A 15,925-nucleotide genomic window follows, 5' to 3' on the forward strand; every position below is an offset into this window, starting at 1 on the left:
ACCTCTATCTGCCCTACTGAGAGAACTTCTGGAGTTGAGCAGCAGTTCAGCACAATAGCAAGAGAGAAGAAACAAAGAGAGCTGGAGATACCAAAGTTGCTGTTATAACTTTGAACAGTGCTAGCTTAGGAAACTCCACCCCTGTCACCAGATAGCTTCTGCTTCATTCTCTTATTTCAGGATCAGTGTGAGGAAGTCACTGAAGCGACCAAGGCCCTCCTAGAAGAGTACAACAAGATGGTATCCTTTCACCTCAGTGTGGTTCCCCTGCTTCTCAGAATGGCCAAGTCTACTCCCTTGTCTTCTTGCTTCTCCTTCACTGGGTCCTCTCCCTCCCTTTCTCACCCTTCTACCCCCAAATCCTCTGTCTCCCTGGAGGAGGTTGGGAAGCTTTTCTTGAGTGTTACATATGTTTATAGAATGGGATGGCCAGAGATATTGAGAACATTTGAATTTACTGATGAATGAAATGTCAGAATTGAAAAGGATTTTCCAGTTTTAGAGAATGATGTAAATAAGAGTGGCAAATGAGAAAACTGAGGACATGTTCAAAGAGTAGTAAATAGTCCTACACAGTTGGAATGGAAGGCCCTCATAGATATAGGAGTAATGAGGTTGGAAAGTTTGATTGGGGTTAGAGCATAAAGAACTTAACTGATAAGCTGAATAGATTGGACTCAGTCCAAGGTACAGTGAAGAATCCCTGGAGTGGAGAATGACCTGATAAAGGTAGAATGTTCAGAAGGCTAACCCAAATAACCCTGGGCTCTTTGCTTGTACCTTCCTCTTGTCTGCCCATGTCGGCAGACAAGTTCGGTTTGTTGCTTATTCGGTTCGGTTTGGTTAAAATTCCCCTGCAAATAGATATGTGAAATGCCCATTGACCATATACCATGGGCACCATGGTTATTCTCATCCTTAACTCCACTTTCAAGACCATTCTCCTCTCCAAGCAATTTGTCCAATGGGATGAACTATTGTCCCAGCTGGAGGCAGCAAAACAAGTAAAACCAGCAACAGAGTGAGGGAAGGCATTTGTTGGATGACTCCCTTCCTAGAACATGTTCCCTACTCAGGGTCCTCTGTTTCCCTGTATTTAATGTTTCGGTCATTCATCCAGGTGGATGTGACCCACCTATCCTGTCTCTCCCCACCCCCTCCCACTTCCAGCTTTATATCTTCTCCTTCAGTGTGGATTGACCATGTTTTTATTAGAGTTTGGGAGAAGGAACTTAAGGGGTTACTATTCTTTAGTCAGCTCCAGTTTGAAAGTAGGAGAAGAATGTCTGGCAGTCCTTGTCTTTCACTTACTATAGCTGGAAGTTCTAGGAGGTGCGGGGGGAGGGAGGGAGGAGTAGGGGATCAGAAGTCAAGGTGACTTGCAGAGATACAGGCCTTGTCTCTGGAAAGCAGAGTTCCTTTTTTCTTCTGTATTGCTATTTTCCCCTACACTCAAGTTACCCCATAACTTATGTCACACAATAAAAATCCAAACTATTGTCCTTATTACTGTAATAATAAAGAACTAACACAGAAAACAAATTGTAAATGATTGTGATATCCTAATGGGGAGTGGGGGAGATGGGATTGGATGAGGGATGGATTGAGTTTCTGCTCCTTCCTATGATTCAGAGTTTTCTCTTGAAGTGCTTCGACATTCAATAAATATTTGTTAGGCACCTATTGTGTGCTGGCTCCAATAAACAACCCGTACTATGTTGCATAAGGGTACAGAAAGGTACAAAGCAAAGGGCTTCAGGAAATCCAAGGGAGTTTATTATTGACCAGGGAGATAAAGAAAGCCTCCTTAGATGAAGTAGCAGTTATTTGTCCTTCATTCTCCCTTCTTAAAAGAAATTTTAGTAACAGCTTTTTATTTTCTTTTTTTCTTTTTTCTTTTTTTAAATTTAATTTTATTTAATAATAACTTTGTATTGACAGAATCCATGCCAGGATAATTTTTACACAGCATTATCCCTTGCAATCACTTATGTTTCGTTTTTTTCCCTCCCTCCCTCCTTCCCCCCCCCCCCCCAAGATGGCAAGCAGTCCTATATATGTTAAATATGTTGCAGTATATCCTAGATACAATACACATTTGCAGAACCGAACAGTTCTCCCGCTGCACAGGGAGAATTGGATTCAGAAGGTAAAAATAACTCAGGAAGAAAATCAAAAAATCAAATAGTTCACATTCATTTCCCAGTATTCCTTCTTTGGGTGTAGCTGTTTCTGTCCATCATTTATCCAATGAAACTCAGTTAAGTCTCTTTGTCAGAGAAATCCACTTCCATCAGAATACATCCTCATACAATATCGTTGTCGAAGTGTATAATGATCTCCTGGTTCTGCTCATTTCACTTAGCATCAGTTCATGTAAGTCTCGCCAGTCCTCTCTGTATTCATCCTGCTGGTCATTTCTTACAGAACAATAATATTCCATAACATTCATATACCATAGTTTACCCAGCCATTCTCCAATTGATGGGCATCCATTCATTTTCCAGTTTCTAGCCACTACAAACAGGGCTGCTACAAACATTTTGGCACATACAGGTCCCTTTCCCTTTTTTAGTATCTCTTTGGGGTATAAGCCCAATAGAAACACTGCTGGATCAAAGGGTATGCACAGTTTGATAACTTTTTGGGCATAATTCCAGATTGCTCTCCAGAATGGCTGGATTCGTTCACAACTCCACCAACAATGCATTAGTGTCCCTGTTTTCCCGCATCCCCTCCAACATTCATCATTATTTTTTCCTGTCATCTTAGCCAATCTGACAGGTGTGTAGTGATATCTCAGAGTTGTCTTAATTTGCATTTCTCTGATCAATAGTGATTTGGAACACTCTTTCATGTGAGTGGTAATAGTTTCAATTTCTTCATCTGAAAATTGTTCATATCCTTTGACCATTTATCAATTGGAGAATGGCTTGCTTTTTTATAAATTTGAGTCAGTTCTCTATATATTTAACAGCTTTTTATTTTCAAAATACATGCAAAGATAGTTTTCAACGTTCACCCTTGCAAAATCTTATGTTCCACAGTTTTCTTCCGTGCCCCCCACTCCTCTCCCCTAGACAGAAAGTAATCCAATATTGGTTAAAGATGTGTAATTCTTACATACATATTTCCACATTTATCATGCTACACAAGAAAAAAATGAGAAAGAAGAAAAAAAGCAAACAACAAAAAAAGTGAAAATCCTATGTTGTGATCCATGCTCAGTCTTCAAAATCCTCTCTCTTGGTGCAGATGACTTTCTCCATCACAAGTCTGTTGGAATTGACCTGAATCACCTCATTGTTGAAGAGACCATCACAGGTTGTCCATCACAGGTGATCATCACATAATCTTGTTGCTGTATACCATGTTCTCTTGGTCCTGCTCACTTCACTTAGCATCAGTTCATATAAATCTCTCCAGGCCTCAAAGAAATCATCCTGCTGGTCGTTTCTTATAGAACAAAATATTCTATTATATTCATATACTATAACTCATTCAGACATTCCCCAAGTCTAGGCATCCACTCAGTTTCCAGTTCTTTGCCTCTATAAAAGAGATGCTACAAACATTTTTGTAGACATGGGTTCTTTTCCCTTTTTATGATCTCTTTGGGTTAAAGAACCAGTTTCATTCTCTTTAAAAGGACCATGACATCAGGGAAGTGATGTCTTGACATGAAAGTAAATTGGACATCATTGGAGGAAGGCTGCGCAGAGCTACCAGTCATCTTGGTCCAGTGGCAAGACATAGGTCAGGACAATTGGAAAAAGCCCTAGATTCAGTGGGAGACCTTGGTCTTTTTAAGCTAAGGTCTTTAACAGCTCTTAATTTGAGGCAACACTCAGTGATCAAGGTGAGGTAAGATTTGAGGAGAAAAATAGCCTCTTACCAGTTGTTTTCAGTCAATGGGAGTCAGAGTGATTTGGATTTAAGGCATGGTCCTTAAGAAAGCTGGTAAACCCCAAGATAGCTTAGGTTTCAGCAATCAAAAATATTTTTTTTTCACATTCCTCTGGGTAGAGCACCAGGAGGTAAGGGTATGATACCCTATGTAGAAAGGGAAAAAGAAAAGAAGAAAATAGAGAAGGAAGGAAAGAAAAAGGGAGGGAGGGAGAAAGAAAGAGAGAGAAAGAAGAAGGAAGGGAGAGAGAAATGTGTTGCCAATTGGTCATTGTTTGGCCCCTGATTGACTCAGTATGAATGTAAATAGCAATTGTTTCAATTTTGGCCAGAAACCTTGAGACCTTTCCTTACTGGAATGGATTTTGTTTTCTTGACTAGGTAAAAGAAGCAGGCCATTCTTTGCCTCTGATCTTACCCGTCCTTGATCATTGAATGGGTGTTGCTTCAGTCAAACTGAGATCTCTAAAAGACCAAGGTTTCCCACTGCATCTAGAGCCATCTCGTCATCCTAAACATTATCTTGCCACTGTTCCTATATGGCTCTGGAGGAGAAATGAGGCTGTGGCTGCACAGCCCATGCTCACTTATGTCCAACTTACTTGCATGTCACGGCATCAGCTCCCTAATGTTATGTCCTCTTCCAGAACTAAGAACAACCACTGTGAGTACTGCTGATGAGATCGTGTGTTACTAGGTGGGGTTGGCAGAGGCAACCTGGTACTGATAAGTACTCCCTGTGGAGTGGGCCTTATTATACTCAATCAGAAAGCCAAGTTATGAGGTTAAACTCCTGAGGTTGAATTTCCCCTATAAATCTACTTACTGCCTGCACATCTTTGAATCCTTTTTGGATTAGGGGACAGGACATTTTGTCTCATGCTGTCTCTACACCCCATACTTTCCCCTTGCCTCATGGTGATTTTCTCTCATAGCTAGCTCTTTTAGGGTCCTAAACTCCTATGGATTTGGCCTTTCAGTTAATGTCATACTCCCACCTCATGGTACATTCCCTTTCTTCTGGTTAATTGTGAGTTTCACTGAGGAACTTTCTTTTCCATTATTAATTGTTAAAACCTTTCCTTGTAAATAATATGCGCTCCTAATATTATTTCATATTGACCAGTCCTGATGTCTATTTTACCCCTTCATTCTGTCTATAATTAATTACCTTTAGGAAAAGGCTTTTATGAATTCTTCACATGTGAATTGCTGCTAAACACCACCATTTGGTGCCAATTGCTGTTCCCAACCTCATCACTGCTGCCGTACTAGGGACCCAGTTGGGCTGGTCAGTTGGTGTTGGCCAAAGGAATATTCAGTGGTACCTCGGTACTCATCAGTGACTGATTCCAGAAAGCACAATGGATGACATACAAGAATAAAATTTTCTCGTAAGGAGCACGCCTCCAGTCTTCAGTCTAGCCATCCCTCCGTGCCCAATTCCCAAAGAAACAAGTGGGGCTTCCAGCAGCAGAGAAGCAGGCCGGCCCAGCCAGGCTTTTTCCTTCTTAACTCAACTCACTTTCTGAGAGGAACTGCAGCTTTTACACTCTCACCTCACCCCACTCAAGCTTCCTTAGCAGGGAGGGGGCAGACGCAGAGACGAAACCATGTTCCCTCACTTCCCTCTGCTATCCCCAACTCTGGCTGCAGCCCAGGCTGCCAGCACCCCTGTGGCCTCTGCCTGCCCTCCCACTGCCGCTCCTGCTGGGCCCGGCAGCTGCTCTGTGCCCTTCCAATAGTCCTGCTTGGGGAGTGCGGAGACTATACACTGCAGCCACATGGTCCTGTAGGAACTGCCTCAATCTGCCTGCCTTATGCGCACAGCCTTAGTATCCGGGATTCCCACCTGACAGTCAGGTACTGGCTATACCCATGCCTTCACTGGGGATGCTGCCCGTGGCTAGGGACAGTAGCATCACATTGGGGGCTGGGCAACACATCTGGCCAGTCACATCTCTCCTACTCAACCAAGTGCACCAAGGTCTGACAATCATCAACCGCTGAAGCATTTTTTTCTTTGCTTCGAATACCAACTTTGTGGGGTTTTAAAGCAGACAATTACTGAGGTAACATTGTGTATGTGTGTATATATATATATACATACATACATTTTTTTTTTGGATTGCTGAAACCACCTAAGATATTTTGGGGTTGCCAATTATATTTCTTGCTTAAGGACCAAGTCATAACCCAAATCACTTTGGCTTTAACTGATTGGCTAACAATAAGTCCTAGATCAAGTCCCACTTGGTTATTATTTGGGCCCTGATTGGTTTACACTAAATGTAAATAACACCTGTGTCTGATTTAGCCAAAAGTCCAGTGGGTCTTACCCTGCCTGATAAAAGATATGTAGGGATTCAAAAGATATATAAATGGAAGTACAGTATTTCAGACTTAGGAAACAGTATGAGCAAAGACATTGAGATGAGAGAGTGAAGAGCCTGATATGTTAAGCTGGGGGAGAGGGTTGAGAGGCACTAGGCAGTTTGGAGCAGTCAAAGAGGAGAGAATTCTAAGTTAAAGCTAGAAAGGTAAGAAAGAAAGAAAAGGTATCACATTTTGAAGGGCCTCGAATGCATAATAAATTCAAACTGTACTTGATAGACAACTGAGGAGTCCTTGAAGATTCCTGAGCAGAAGAATAACAATAAATCTGTAAAATTATTCTGGCAGTGATATTAATGATCAGGATAGAAGTGATACTAGAGAGTACTATTAGATTATTGCCATATTCTAAGTAGATGGTAATAAGATCTTATATTATTGTAGTAGTCATAAGAGATATGGGCTTGGAGTTTTATAAGGATGGTGGTCCTTAAGGTCCATAAGGAATGGAAGGTGGTTAAATTGCTCTGGTGTCGTTAGGGAACTAATACCCCAGGTGGTAAGATGCTGCACTTCAGAATGAACCCTATCAAAACAGACAGATGAGATGTAGGAAGGAATTGTGAAGTGTTCTCGTGTAGGTGCCAGTAGTTGGAAATCCCCAGGGAAGAATAATTATTTGGTTTTTGCCCTTTGACCTGAATGCCAGAAAAGCAGCTGAATGATGTTTATTTAGGGGAAGAATAACCTCATTGAGAAGCATGTTCCTTCTGTTTTCCTTCCAACTTTTCTCTCTACCATTATCCAAAGTAATAATCAAACAATAATAATAACTAGTATTTACATAATACCCATTATGTGCTAGATATTGTACTAAGTACTTCACAAAAATTATCTCATTGGATCCTCACAACAACCTTGGAAGGTAGATCCTATAGTTATATCTGTTTTACAGGTTCAGAAACTTATGTAGACAAAGGTTAAATGACGACTTGTCCCGAGTCACACAGCTGGGAAGTGTCTAAAGATGGATTTGAACTAGGGTTTTTCTGACTTCTGGCCCAGCACTCTCTTCATTGCAAAACTTAGCTACAATCTAAAGCTGCCCTGTTACTGTTCAGTCAACAGCCCTACTTGTATTCTTTGAGATTTGGTCAGACTTTCCTTTTTCTGAACCTCAGTTTTTTTCCTTCTTTACAGGAAAAGCATATAGCCAACATACATTGAAGTCATCCCTTGTACCCAGTCCTACATATTATCTCAATGGATAACAAACAGCATTTACATTCATAGGGTTGTTGTGAGAATGTGGGAAAAGATGTATGTAAAACACCTTGCAAAGTTTGAGTGCTATATAAAAGCCAGCTATTATTTATTATTATCATTAGTAGTAATATTATATATTTTTCATATACCCATTTTACAAATGAGGAAACTATCAAAGAAGTGAAGTGACTTTGCAGAGTAAGTAGCAGAAGGGATTAGACCTCAGGTCTTATAATTCGAAGTCTAATACTTTTGCTATTACACACCTCTCTGACCAGGTCTTGAGCCTCTGACTCACCCAAGTACTGTGAGATCAGAAGAAGGAGAGAGACCCAGGATCCCCTAGTTTTTTTGGAGGTCAAGGGAGAAGAGGAACATATCTAGTCTTAAACATCTTATCTGTTTAGTCTCTCTAAAGGCCAGAAATGAGAAGAGAGGAGAAAACCTTATAAACCTTATTTACCTAATTGGAGTAGCAGTGTGTGTGTGTGTGTGTGTGTGTGTGTGTGTGTGTGTGTGTGTGTGTGTGTAGAAATAGGATAGATAGCTTTGGAGAACTTCTAGGCCATTCACATGTGCGATGGTAGAATAAAAAGGACAAAGGCAAATGAAAAAGAGAGGAAAGAACTCTAGCAGTGATTTTCTGCATCCCCTAGTGTCCCAGTCAGACAACATGACTTTATTGACATTGTGTCTTTATTGACAATGTGGCTTTATTGACACCATGACTGAGAAACAAAATGACTTCAACAATCCAACCACAAAAAGCGATTTTTTTTCTCCATAGCTTTATGCTGTGTGCCTAGCAAGGTGCTGGGGATTGGGGGGAGCGACAAGACAGGACAGAGCAAGACAAACTGCAGAGGAACATATACTGTTGGAAAACTCAGTCTGGTTAGAGATAAATGCTATTTGAGATAATTAGCTATACCTATCAGAATGTGTGTGTGTGTGTGTGTGTGTGTGTGTGTGTGTGTGGTGAAGCCAGAGGAGCTGACAGCTCCTACAGGAGCTCAGAATAGAGTTATTTAATCTATGACCTTGAATTCTCAAGTCAAAATTCATTTTCATTTATTTGAATTTAGGAGACATACAGTGACCAATGAAATCATCAGTCCAATCCATATTGACCATATTATCACTTTTGGTGGCAAGAAACATGAAAAATTAACCAGCCCTGCCCTCTCCTGCTAAACTGGCCTTCTAAAATTTCCTTGTTAATCAAGTCACCCTTACAGTCTATAACCTGCAGTGTTTTCTCACTGCCCACATGGTACACTTCAAAATCTTTGGGATGGCATTCAAGGCCCTCCAAACAATGGTTCCAGGCCCCCTTTCCAGCTTTCTCATTGTCCACTTCTGTTCTAGCCAAGCTTGATTACTAGCCATTTCCTGACTATATATTCTCCTGTCTCTTTCCCTTGATACATTGTCCCACCTCTTTTTATAAGCTTTTAGGTATATTTTAGACTTATGTTTTCTATCCTCATCTGCCTCTGCCCATTCAAACACTATCCATACTTCAAATGCTACCTACATTGTGGGGCCTCACCCGTCACTCAAGTCAGAATTAGTATCTCCTTCCACTGATGAAAATTTCCTGTTACGCACAGCACAGTGAGCATTTATACAATTGTCCTTTCTAAGAATAAGCTTCCCAAGATCTAGCCTTATATTGCCTCATATATCTTTGATCAGGAACAATCCTGGAGAATAAAGCCTCTATTAGCTGTTTCTATATGGGTCTGGATAGAGTACTGGGTCTTTAATCAGGCAGGCTCCTCTTCTTGAGTTCAAATCTAGCCTCAGACACTAGCTGTGTGACCCTGGGCAAGTCACTTAAGCCTACTGTCTTGGTTTCTTCATCTGTCAAAGGAACTAGAGATGGATATTGCAAAGCACGCTGGTGTTTTTACCAATAAAAACCCCAAATTGGGTCACAAAGAACTGAAATGACTAAATAACAACAAAACCAAATCATTATAGAATAACTGATTTGGTTCTTACCTCAGGAATCTCCCACTATTAAATGCTGGGAAAAATAAAGCTTGCCAGATCTTGAAGAAGAAAATAATTTTTGCCCTTAGGGAGCACCCAGGTTAATTGGGGGAAAGAAGAAAGACAAAATATAGTTTGAGAAAGACAAACAGAAATATTAAACTGAGTTTAATAATAGTAGCTAACATTTACTATGTTTATTATTTGCCATGCAGAGTGCTAAGAGCTTTACAATTATTATCTCATTTGAGCCTCATAACAATCTTGGTTGTTATAGGTTCTATTATTATCCCCATTTTACAGATGAGAAAACTGAGACAACAGATCATATATGACTTGTTTAGGGTCACACAGCAAGGGAGTATCTGAGGTTAGATTTGAACTCAGGTCTTCCTGGCTCCAAGCCTGGCAATATTATCTGATTTTATCTTTATGTATCTGGCATGGATAAGATTGTAATTAAATCAGATTAAGAAAGACAAGCCAAGAGACTTCTAGAATTAATGAAAAACTAGTGATCTGGGTCCCACAGGACTAAGTAGGCTGAGACTACAGTGGAAATCTGGACTATTTAATTTTTTAAAAGTAATTCTAACAAATTAGCAAATCTAGCAATTCTAACAATCAATCAAAATATAGAATAAATCATTTTCAATTCAGTTTTGTTTATTAAATACCTATAATGTTTCAGACACCGTGGAATATCTAGAGAACATAAAGAGACAAACAAAACAGGAACCCTCAAGGAAAATACATCCTATACGGGAATTGGGTGGATGGATGGTTGGAGACAGTACATGATATATACACAGATAAATAAACTTGAAATGCTTTAGAGAAGAGAAACAGGAAGACTTTCTGGGAAAGAACAGGTACTTTGAATTGAACCTTGAAGATAGCTAGGGATTTTAAGAAGCAGAGGTGAGAAAGGAGATGAAGGGGAAGAAGTAGTGGTAGAATTCTAAATATGTTTATTATCTGATAACTCTAGGAAAACCTCAAGAAGCAAAATGAAGATCTGCATATAACATTTGTAGATCTGACAAGACCTTTGATACTGTCAATCATGAGGGCTTTTGGAAAATTATGTCAAAATTTGGTCCACAGAAGTTCATCAGCATAGTACGTCATTTTCATGATAGCACACTTGCCCAGGTTCTGGACAATGGACAATGCTCCCGAGCTTTCCTGGTCACTGATGGAGTGAAACAAGGCCGTGTTCTTGCTCCCATGCTTTTTATTTTCAGCCTTGTTGTCAAACTTCAATAAGGACAAATATGGCATCAAAGTCAGCTATTGTATTGATGGTAAATTCTTCAGCTGGAAAAGGCTACAAGCCAAACTAAAGTGGAAGGAGTGTTGGTGCAGGATTTTTTGTTTGCAGATGATTGTGCACTCATTGCAGCCTCCGAACTGAGGCGCAACAAAGTATGGACCAATTCTCTGCACCTTGTGCTAATTTTGGCCTAACAACACCAAGAAAACACAGGTCCTCCATCACTACACATCCATATGTGCAACCATTGGTTACAACAACTGGAGAAGCCATGAAGCCTGTGAATAAGTCCTCTTACCTTGGCAGTAGATTTTGTAGGAATGTCCACATTGATAATGAGATTGATACACACATTGCCAAAGCCAGCTCAGTGTTTGGGAGGCTCTGAAGCAAAGTGTAGGAGAAGAATTAGACTGGCTACCAAAACTGAAAGTATATAGAGCTATTATGCCAACCTCATTGTTGTCTGCCTGTGAAATCTAGACAGTCTACACCGCATGCCAGGAAATTGAATTGCTTCATTGAATTGTCTTAGGAAGATTCTGAAGATCACCTGTCAGGATAAGGTACCAGACACTGAGGTCCTTCCAACTAAACTGCCAAATACCCAACTCTTCTGAAGAGAGCACAACTCCATTGGGCTGGCCACATTGTTCAAATGCCAAATGTACACTTGCCAAAAAATAGTATTTTATGGAGAACTCACACAGGGCAAGCATTCATCACAAAATTGTCAGAAAAAGCAATACAAGGACATTCTTAAGGTCTCTTTTAAGAACTTTAGAATTGATTATATGACACGGGAGACACTGGCACAGGACTGCCCATCATGGCACCCTCATCAGAGAAGATGCTGTACTCTGGGTGCAAAGCAGAACCAAATTAGCCAAAAGAAACACAAGATACACAAAATTTGAGAAGATACCCCTAAAGTTCATATGGACTATTTGTGTTCGACCTGTGGCAGAGCACTCTGATCTCTGAGGATCAGTTTGATTAGCCATAATCAAACGCACTGTAACTCAACTCTAAAAGTCATATCATTTTGGTTTTCTTCAAGAACAAAGGACAACAACCAACCAACCAACCAAATCTAGATACAGGTCAGCTTGTGCAAAGGCAAGGAGCTGAAGATAAAATGTTTTATATATACAGGGAGGACCAAGTTGGCAGATCTGGGAAGATTATGTAGACTGGATGTGGGGGAATGATATAAAATCTGTCTGGGAAAAATAGGTTGGAGTCAGATTGTAAAGGGGCTTTAAAGTCTAAAGTGAAGGACTCTGCTATCTTTCCAGTAACTTTCTTATATCTTTCTTTATTTTTTGATTACATAATTGGAATTAGGTGACTTTCCCAGGATCACACAGCTACTAAGTATGAAGTGTCTGAGGGTGTATTTGAACTCAGGTCATCCTAACTTCTGGATCAGTATGCTATCTACCGTGCCATCTATCTGCCTCTTCCTTATGTCTTTCTATATTTCTTTCATTCTTCATATTTTTTCAGTTTCAGTTTTCACAGGATTATAGTTTTCCATTATTTTAGAGACAGAGAGCCATGAAGCTTCTTGAGCAAGGCATATGACTTAAACTTTATTTTTTGATTTTTCCAGGTTACATGTTAAAAAAAAAAAACAACTTTTTTTTTTTGGTCATATGTGTACATTCTTTATGAATCATGTTGGGAGCGAAAAATCAGAATAAAAGGGAAAAGCTGAGAGAAAAAAAAAGCCAGAAGAAAAAAAATGATTATAGCATGTGTTGATTTATACTCTATGTCTGTAATTCTCTGGATGCAGATGGTGTTTTCCATCCAAAGTCTATTGTGATTACTTCGGATCACTGAACCATTGAGAAGAACCAAGTCTTTTATAGTTGATCATCAACCAATCTTACTGTTACTGTGTACAATATATTCCTGGTTCTGCTTGTTTCACTCAGCATCAGTTCATGTAAATCTTTCCAGGCCTTTCTAAAATCAGCTTGTTCATCATTTTTTATAGAACAATAATATTCCATTACTTTTATATACCGTAACTTATTCAGCCATTTCCTGGGCATATACTTATTTTCCAATTCTTTGACACCACCAAAAAAAACCCAAACCTGCTACAAACATTTTTGCACATATGGGTCCTTTTTCCTCTTTTATGATTTCTTTGAGATACAGACCCTGGAGTGGCACTGCTGTTATCAAAGAGTATACACAGTTTTATAGCCTTTTGGGCATAATTCCAAATTGCTCTCCAGAATGATTGGATAATTTCACAATTCCATCAACAATGCATTAGTATCCCAGTTTTCTCACATATCCTCCAACATTTATCATCATCTTTTCCTGTCATCTTAGCCAATCTGATAGGTGTGAAGTGGTCCCTCAGAGTTGTTTTAATTTGCATTTCTCTAATCAATAATGATTAGAGCATTTTTTCAAATGACCATAGATAATTTTAATTTCTTCATCTGAAAATTGTCTGTTCATATTCTTTGACTATTTATCAATTGGGGAATGACTTGTATTCTTATGAATTTGACCCAGTTCTTTATATATTTTAGAAATGAGGCCTTTATAGTGGTTCAGTGATCTGAAACAATTCCAATAGACTTTGAACAAAAAATTACATCCACATCCAGAAAAAGATCTAAGAAGACTGAATATGAATCAACACATACTATGTTCATGTCTTTTTTCTGTTTTTTAAAAATCTTTCCCATGGTTTTTCCCTTTGCTCTGATTTTTTTTCTCCCAACATGATTCATAAAGCAATGTGTATTAAAACTAAACTTACTACCCTCCCCCCCCCCAAAAAAAAAAAAAACAAAAAAACAAAGAAAAAGAAATGAGGCCTTTATCAGAAACATTGGCTGTACAAAATAACGGTTTGGTCATATATACTTATTATGTATCTAATTTATACTTTAATATACTTAACATTTACTGGTCATCCTGCCATCTAGGGGATGGGGTGGGGGGAAGGAGGAGAAAAATTGGAACAAAAGGTTTGGCAATCGTCAACGCTGTAAAATTACCCATACATATAACTTGTAAATAAAAAGCTATTAGAAAAAAACAAAAAAATAAAAATAAAAGACTGGGGCAGGAAAAAAAAAAAAAAAAAAAAAGAAACACTGGCTGTAAACATTTTCCCCCAGCTTTGTGCTTCCCTCCTAATCTTGGCTGCCTTGATTTTGTTTGTGCAAAAACTTTTTAATTTAATGTAATCAAAGTTGTCCAGTTTGCATTTCTTAATGTTCTCTAATTCTTCTTTGGCCACTAATTCTTCCCTTCTCCAAAGATTTGATAGGTAAACTATCCCTTGAGCAAGGCTAATGAAATAGTCAGCCCTATGCTTAAGGGTAAACAATTTGACCAGTTCGTGGAAGATGGCTTGGAAAAGGGAGACACTGGAAACTGGAAGGCTATTATAATGATATATATGATGGTGATGATAACTTAAAACTGAGTGGTGGTCATTTGAGTGGAGAGAAGGCAATGTATATGAGAGAAATGAGGGTAGAATCAAGAAGACCTGACCATCAAGTGGTATAAGGGAAATAGAGGGAGATAACTTTTGAGGTTGCAAACCTGGTTACTAGAAGGATAGTGATGGTACCACTAATGACAATAGGAGAGTCTGGAGGAGAATGGGTGTAGGGGGAAGATTACTTCCATTTTGGACATACTGAATTTTAAATATCTATGAAACAGGAATTTTTTTTGGGGGGGGGGAGTCTAGCACTTAGGAAAGAGTTAAGGGCTGAATTTTCAGACTTTGGAATGAATGTGTAGATTTTCTCCCACTGAAATGTGATATTTGAGTGCATGGGAGTAGAATGAATGAAAAGCATTTAATAATTACTTACTATTTGCTAACGGGTATGCTCCAAGAATGAGTATTGAATGAATGAATGGAAAACATTAAGGACTTACTATGTGCCAAGCACTGTGCTCCAAAAATGATTGATTGAATGAAAAGCATTTATCAAGTACTTGCTATTTGCTAAACACTATACGCCAAGAATGACTGAATGATTGAATGAAAAGCATACTCAAGTACTTGCTATTTGTTATACTCCAAGAATGATTGAATAATTGCTAAAATGAAAAGCATTTATTAAGTGCTTGCTATGTGCCAAGCACTGTGATAAGTGCTGATTCAAATGTAAAGGTAAGACAGTCCCTGCCTTATTCTAATGGGCAAGAATAATAGACAAGGAAGGAACTTAGAATGTGGGAAGTCCAATACACAGTGAGGGGAGCAATACAGTACATTAACACACTTCTCTCATAGTAACAGTAATTTGATTATGGTTCTCAGAGAAAGAAGTGGAAAAGGTAAGGAGAAGGAACTTCCGAATGCTTTAGTATCCAAAAGAAATGGCCAGGGTGAAGATGGAGTTTCTCCTAGGCCTTGCCTCTGATGATCTGATTTGGAGAGTAGAGAAATTGGAGCAGAGATGTTAAGAGAAAACTTGGGTGTGGGTGGAAAAAGAAAGAGAAGAAGGTTTAGGACAAAGACTTAGGGTGATAATCCAGCAACCAGGAGGAGAACCAGGAGGAAAACCAGGAGAGAGAGCTGTCCAGAGAACTCAGCACTGAGAGAGGATCCAGGAAGAAGATGCTGTCAAACAGTATAGAAAAATCATGAAGGCTAAGAATTGTGAAAAGACCCTTGGATTTAGCAATTAAAAGATGTTTGGGGACATTGGAAAGAACAGGTTCAGTTACATAATAGGCTTTGAAGTCATTGCAAGGGGATGAAAAGGAAATAGTGAGGAAGTGAAGACAATGAGTAGAGAGAGCTATTTAAAAAATTAAGTTTTAAAATTATTAAGTTTGGTTGTGAGCTGATTAGCTTGAGGAGATAGCAGATTCAGATAAAAAATTTTTGGTTTTTATGAATGGGGATTATATGAGCATGTTTGTAAACAACAGAGATAAAGCTACTAGAACAAAAAGATTAGAGATTACATGTCCCCAAAGTCTTAATGCAATCAAAAGTATAAATGCTATAAGCTTACAAAAACATTTGAAAGGCTAAATATTTAAAATTTTAAAATACTGATTTTTAAAAATAAATTGAACTTTTTATCAATTGCTGCTCACTGATTGAAAGGAATGCATTTGAAATCTACACCGAAA

At 38.9% G+C, this 15,925-nt stretch overlaps 1 protein-coding gene across 2 annotated transcripts in view; it reads left to right on the forward strand.

The window, feature by feature from the left end:
* Window positions 1–15,925, forward strand: part of DCTN3 (dynactin subunit 3) — a 217,646-nt gene that overhangs the window by 18,168 nt on the left and 183,553 nt on the right. Inside the window, exons 6-7 of one of the 2 annotated variants that reach the window (XM_051965812.1) lie at window positions 181–240; window positions 936–1,542. In XM_051965812.1, the coding sequence (XP_051821772.1) occupies window positions 181–240; window positions 936–1,025 (150 nt within the window). In that variant the 3' untranslated portion in view covers window positions 1,026–1,542. Of the gene's footprint in view, window positions 1–180; window positions 241–935; window positions 1,543–15,925 lie in introns of those variants that run through there. The other variant, XM_051965823.1, reaches the window with a different exon arrangement.

The sequence above is a fragment of the Antechinus flavipes genome, chromosome 1 (assembly GCF_016432865.1).
Source record: "Antechinus flavipes isolate AdamAnt ecotype Samford, QLD, Australia chromosome 1, AdamAnt_v2, whole genome shotgun sequence".
NCBI classification, from domain to species: domain Eukaryota; kingdom Metazoa; phylum Chordata; class Mammalia; order Dasyuromorphia; family Dasyuridae; genus Antechinus; species Antechinus flavipes.